Source organism: Symphalangus syndactylus, chromosome 13, assembly GCF_028878055.3.
Source record: "Symphalangus syndactylus isolate Jambi chromosome 13, NHGRI_mSymSyn1-v2.1_pri, whole genome shotgun sequence".
Lineage (NCBI taxonomy): Eukaryota > Metazoa > Chordata > Mammalia > Primates > Hylobatidae > Symphalangus > Symphalangus syndactylus.
This window is the reverse complement of record NC_072435.2, coordinates 115,774,131-115,780,269: the sequence shown is the minus strand read 5'-3', so window position 1 is coordinate 115,780,269 and position 6,139 is coordinate 115,774,131. Positions and strand designations below refer to the sequence as shown.

The 6,139-nt window shown below is 56.8% G+C and overlaps 1 protein-coding gene across 3 annotated transcripts in view; it reads right to left on the bottom strand.

The window, feature by feature from the left end:
• Positions 1 to 504: 504 nt before the first annotated feature.
• The window catches only part of BICDL1 (BICD family like cargo adaptor 1), a 113,392-nt gene continuing 107,757 nt past the window's right edge, over positions 505 to 6,139 (bottom strand). For 2 of the 3 annotated variants that reach the window (XM_055235757.2, XM_055235756.2), the window contains 2 exons: positions 4,933 to 5,053; positions 505 to 2,003 (listed from right to left, as the gene is read on the bottom strand). In XM_055235757.2, coding sequence (XP_055091732.1) covers positions 1,842 to 2,003; positions 4,933 to 5,053 — 283 coding nt within the window. In that variant the 3' untranslated portion in view covers positions 505 to 1,841. Of the gene's footprint in view, positions 2,004 to 3,985; positions 4,095 to 4,932; positions 5,054 to 6,139 lie in introns of all 3 variants that reach the window. The other variant, XR_008649952.2, reaches the window with a different exon arrangement.

Genomic DNA, 6,139 nt, shown 5'->3' with positions numbered 1-6,139 from the left:
GCCTAAGTCTTGCACAGGAGCCTGTCGAGGCCCTGGGACACTTCCAGAAGCCAGGTCCATTTTCTCCATGAACTGGTGGTCCAGGGTTGAGTTTCCCCCTAGTTGGACTGGGAGCACGTGTGGTAAGATGCCAGGGGAAGCTCCGTGTTTATCCTCCACATGCCTGGAAGGATGCAGTGGAAGCCTTTGCCTGGCATGGTTTCTTTCTGGCTTGAAGTTTCTGCCAAGCTTTAGGGCCCTGCTGGCCTGGGAAGCAGTGTTGGCAGGTCTGCCTTGCAGATAGCACGCTGCAGCACTGGCAGGGGGCAGTGCCAGGCGGGAGGGGCAGGGCAGGATGCCCTTCCTGGCCAAATCCCTTGGTTAAGTACCAGCATCTGGGGTGGCCCAAGTGCAGGGGAACCACTATTGCTACCTCTCCAGCAGCAGCCAGTGGTGAGTCTGACATGTCAGCTGCATTCAGACCAAACCCACCCCCCGCAAATACCCAGAGATTGAGGCAGGAAGCTCTGTAGAAATTCATTTTATTCTTATTCAGACTATTTTCAAAAGAAGCAGTGGTGTGCTGTTTTTCTAAAAATATGCCTTTATAGATTTTTATATATGTATATTATAAAATCCATACATGTATTTACATGATTGCTACATACAAAATTACAGCACTGTGGTATGTACACATCTACAGGTACATTCTTGCCGCGCATCCCTGCTGTGCTTTCCCCACGTGAGGGAGGGAGACTGAATCAGTTGTGAGCAGCTGAGGGCTGGCCGGGCCATGGAGCCTCTGAGTTGGGGCCTAGGTGGAGGAGGTGGGGCGGCTGCAGAGGCAGGAGCAGCAGCTGCTGCAGCCTTCTGCAGGCAGGCAGGCAGGCAGGCAGGCAGCATCTAGAGGCTCCCGGCAGCCTCCCCCTCCCCTCCACCCCGTGGTGCCTGTGCTGCCCTCAAGGTGGGGTGGCTGACCACAGATCCCTCTGGTGCCATTCTGTGGCCTGGACTTGTTTGGCTGGGCCAAGAAATTACGTATGTGAGGGGTAGAGGAGGGAGCTGTGGGAGGAGGAGACCCCGTCCAGCCCCAGCCTTGAGCAGGGGAAAGGGCTGGATGGCTAAAGCCTGCAGATGACTGGTGACAACACTCTGCCTGGCCCGGCTCTGCTAAGGGGCAGAGACTGAAGGCTGGGAGGGAGAGCAGTGGCGACCGGGGGACAGGGCCTTCTTCCTCCCTGGGGCTCGGGTGGCCTCAGCTGAGCTTGGGTAAGCCCCGTCTCTTAAACCCTGCGGCCAGAGGCTTGGCCTCCTGCCAGCCAAGGTGCATGCACGCGGGGGAGGGGCTGCCATCTCCCCTTCTACCCTGGGCCAGGGGCTGGGGAAGGAATGGAGGCTCAGGCCTGGCCCGCTGCCCCCACAGGTCCAGGCCCCTGGGGCTCAGGCCTCCTGAGGCATGCAGAGAAGGGCCTCCATTCCTTCTGTTCCCCATTTGCTAAAGTCGAGGAGGCAGCAGTGCCTGGGGGTGGGCTGCGATCTGTTGGGCGTGAGCTGCAAAGCCCAACACCAAGGGGCCCCTCTGGGAGGTGGCCTAACCCTGCTCAAGCACGGGGTCCTGGAGAAGCCCAGGCGTGGGCTTGGCCAGGCGGTGGGCCGAGGGAAGTCTTCAGTGGCCAAGACAGGCCCCCACCTCTAGGTCTCCATCCCCACTGACGAAAGGGAGCAGGCCCTCCCGGACCCATGGGGCCCTAGCATGAGGGGCAGGGCAGCTGCTGAGTGCAAGCTGCAGGGGAGGCCTCGCCTGCACCGCCTTTCCAGCTGCCTCCAGTCTACCCATCTTTGGTGGCCTGACTCCTCCCAACTTAAATTTTCCTGAAGAATGAGAAGAGTCGTTTGCCTTCAGTGGTGCTGGGCTCATCCCCCCGCCCAGCGCTGTGGCCCCTGCAGAGGGCGGCAGCCGGCTGGCTCCGTTCTTTCAGGTGCGTGTCCATCAGCTGCCGGTCAATGACCCTGTGCATGTCATCCTGCAGAGGGGAGGGGACAGTGGCCAGGACTGAGTAGCTGCTCTCACCTAGCCCTGGGGGTGGACAGGGAGGTGGCAACGTCAGACAGATGAGGGATGAGGATGTGATGAGTGAGAGGCTGCAGCCGGGACTGCCCTGACCAAGAAAGCGGTGAGCGTGGGCAAGACGCCAGGCGCACGCAGGAGCCATATGGCACCTCCAGCCTCCTCAGGCTTGGGCTGGGTTCTCCTCAACAGTGTTACCCCTGCTGGACCGCCACGGTCCTCAGCTGATGGCTCGGGTGGTCTGTCCCTACAGTCTCCACACTAGCACTCCACCTGCTCTGACCGGGCCTCACGGCTCTGCCTCCTGTGTCCTGTGGGCCTGGCTGGTGCCTCCAGTTTGGCTTGCCACCCCCAGCCCCGGCAGGCCCTAGGGCCACCTCAGCTTAACAGCTCCCCAGCCCAATGGCCTGGCCTCGGGGGCCCCTCCTGCCCTTTTTTCCTTTCCAATTATTCCAGCCTGAGCTGCTGATGCCCAGGCGCCAACAGCAGCCTCACGTGGCAAGGATGCCCTGGGTGCTGCCCTAGACCCCGCTGCTAAGGCTCCCATCTGCGGCAGAGGCCAGGGGCCTCACGGTCTTTAGGGGCTGTCCTGCACCAAATCAGGCCCATTTCTTTCAGCTTCCTCACTGGGGTAGGACCATCCCCCAACCCGAATTCGTTCATGTGGTCCAGAAAATGCCTTCCTCCCCACTCCCCGCCCCACCATGTTTTACAGAACAGCAGCCTCTCCCATAGAGAAGCCTGCGGACAGGGCAGCTCCACTCCCTTCCCATTCTGGTGGCTAGATTCTGACTCTGGGTAAGACTCCATTTGACAAAAGTTCTGCCACTAGCAAAGTTTGAAAACTCCTGCTTTAGAAGTATGAGCAGCCTGTGTAATTAGCATCATCAGTAAATGTAACATGCGTCTGCTCGATTCCTTCACTACTTGAACCTGGCAGGCTCTGCGGCATCCTGGTAAGACCCCAAGCTTTTCTGGCTAAAGCCCTGAGTGAGTCAGCCTGTGGTGTCCAAGCACAGGACAGGTGAGGCCTGTGTTCGGGGCAGGCTCCCTGTGGCCAGGGCAGATGACCTCTTTGGTTCCGAGCAGCCACTGACGAGATGAGGGCACGAAGTTGGGCTGGCCGGGCCCCTCCACCTGAGCAGCTTGTCTACTCCTCCTCCCTCATACCCATGGGTGTCATTCTAGTATCTCTGCAGGTTTCAGCATGAAACAAAGGGGCCTTCCTGAGTCATCGTGGGGTCGCAGTGAGTGTGGACCCCTCACGCGCTCTGACTCAGGGCCTGCTCTCCAGCTTCCCCATCCTCTCAACCCTGTCTTTCAGACTCAGCTCATTCCTGGTCTTCTCCTTGCCCTTGTCTTCTTCCCTTCTCTTCCATCCCCTTTTCTGCTTGCCCCTCAGAGCTGACACTGTGCCAGGTATTTGCCAACACACGGTCCCTCCTTATAAGGTTCCAGTGTATGATCCTTGACACAGTGCCCTGCACTTATGATGTGCTCAGTAAAATCTACGCTAAATCCAATGTAGGAATGCTAAAGGGCCTTTCAAAAACCAACCTTTCAAAGCTGCCAATGTTTTGTTTGGCACACTGAAAACTGCATTTTTTAACTTTAAGCAATCAGGTCTGTCCAGGTTGCCCTTTAGAGTTTCCCAGACACATGCTGCTCATCATTCCAGGCCTGCTGGTCCCTCAGTGGACGGAACAGCCATCTATGAGAAGACGGCACCAGCTGTTAGCACTGGGCCACACGCTGCCGAAGAGCTCACTGGACGCGACTGTGATGGAGGAGGGAGCTGGGACTCGAGGGCATGTCACACTGCACAGAGATGACGCCAGGCTCCAGCACACAGAACACAGTGGGCCATGAGGGGAGGCAGCGGGGCAGCACAGCAATGGCAGGGCGAGAGGGTGGATGGGATGTAGGGCTCAGTCTCACCTCAAAGGCAGGAGGGGTGTACAACTAAAGCTGTTGATACGGGAACTGAGAAAGGCCACTAGATCAGAAACCAAAGGAGCCAGATAGTAAAAAGCCCTGAGGAAGCAAACTGTAGCCGGGAGAGAAGAGAGAGAGCAGCGGTCAGCCAGGGCGCGGCCAGCTGGCTGCCATGCAGGAGCCGAGGAGCCAGGGACGGGCACCCTGCGGTGGGGCCAGTGCTCTGGCTGCCAGCCCCATGGGGCCCTGGGAGTAATGGTCACCAACAACCTGCCCTCCACAGGGGGCTTACCTTGTAAAGCCACAGACGGCTTTTCATCTGTCTGGATGAGAATTCTTGGGGAGAAATATTAATGTTTATACCCATATCCTAAAACTGTGCTACCTCAACCTCACCAACAAAACCCAGCCAGCCACAGCCCAGTCCAGTGGGGAGCCATGCTGGACCCTGAAAACAGTGGGCCTAGAGAGGGACCCACTGACTCCTCTTCCCCAGGGCCTGCGCCAGCACAGTGCTCTTTGGAAAAAGGAGGCTGGCCCTTGAGAAGGGGAAGGGCAGCAGCTGCTGGCTGCAGGAGGGTTGCTGAGCCGCATCCAGCTGTGAATTTTCATGCAATTATACTGAGCTTCCTGGGCCTCCATGTTAACCAGTTGTTTCTTTCCAGCTTAAAGCCCAGACAACCAGCTGAAAGGGGGCCCCATGCCAAGTCTGGAGATCACTACATCTCCAGGCAGCAGCAGCCTGGGCACTGTTGCTCAAAAGCATCCTTAAGCATTCTTCCCCAAGGACTAGGGGACATGAGCTCTGGATCTTGCCAGGTGAAGACTGGGATGTGCTGTTCACCCAGTCACATGGGACCCTCCAGTGGCAAACTCTCCTTACACTCTGCCTGGGTTCAGAGATTCCTCCTGGAGTCTCCTCTCGCCCTGGATCTCAGGCTCCGGTTTACCTGCCAAGCTTCCAGCTGCTGTGAGAGGTTCAGTTTCTGCTGAATGGCATCCAGCAACTGGCTGTTGAGAGACATCATATCCATCCTGCACTTGGCAAGTTCCAGCTCCACAGCGTTCTTCCTGAGAACAGACAAGCCAGGGTGAACATGGACACCTTGTGCCAGAGGCATCTTGGTCTTTACTTGGGGCACCTGGAGTCCCAGGATGAGGAAACAGGCTCTGACCCTGAACCCACAACAAATAGCAGCTGTAACAATAACTATGATGTTGCCTGCAGAGGGTTAGTTTGCAACATGTTTTCACATATATTCTCTCAGTCATCCCCACCTCACGGATAAAGGAACAGAAGTTGAGGCCGGGCGTGGTGGCTCATGCCTGTAATCCCAGCACTTTGGGAGGCTGAGGCGGGTGGATCACCTGAGGTCCAGCGTTCGACACCAGCCTGACCAACATGGAGAAACCCCGTCTCTACTAAAAATACAAAATTAGCCAGGCGTGGTGGCACATGCCTGTAATCCCAGCTACTCGGGCTGAGGCAGGAGAATCGCTTGAACCCGGGAGGAGGAGGTTGCAGTGAGCCGAGATCGCGCCATTGCACTCTAGCCTGGGCAAAAAGAGCAAAACTCCGTCACACACACACACCACACACGCACACACACACACACACAAATAGAAGTTGAAAAAGGACAATACTAAAATAAGGACTGGAACCCAGAGGGGATCAAAAGCTTCACACAGCATAAAGGAGCTACTCATCCTTCCCCAAAATGGCCCATTCCCCACTGGAAGGCAGGAACCTTGTCCTGCTGGTATAGAAGGGATTCCTTGTAGTTAGCAACCCCCCTTAGGGGAACTGTTCTGAAGATATAGAGGTGTGCGAAGGTAGCCACACAGTGGTGATCATTACAGCTTAGCTAATCAGAGTAGCCAAATGGTCATGAATGATAGGATGGAATACAGTCACCAGTAAAAACCATAAAATAGGCTGGGTGCGGTGGCTCACGCCTGTAATTCCAGCACTTTGGGAGGCCGAGGCGGGCGGATCACGAGGTCAGGAGATCGAGACCATCCTGGCTAACACGGTGAAACCCCGTCTCTACTAAAAATACAAAAAATTAGCCAGGCATGGTGGCAGGCGCCTGTAGTCCCAGCTACTGGGGAGGCTGAGGCAGGAGAATGGCGTGAACCCGGGAGGCAGAGCTTGCA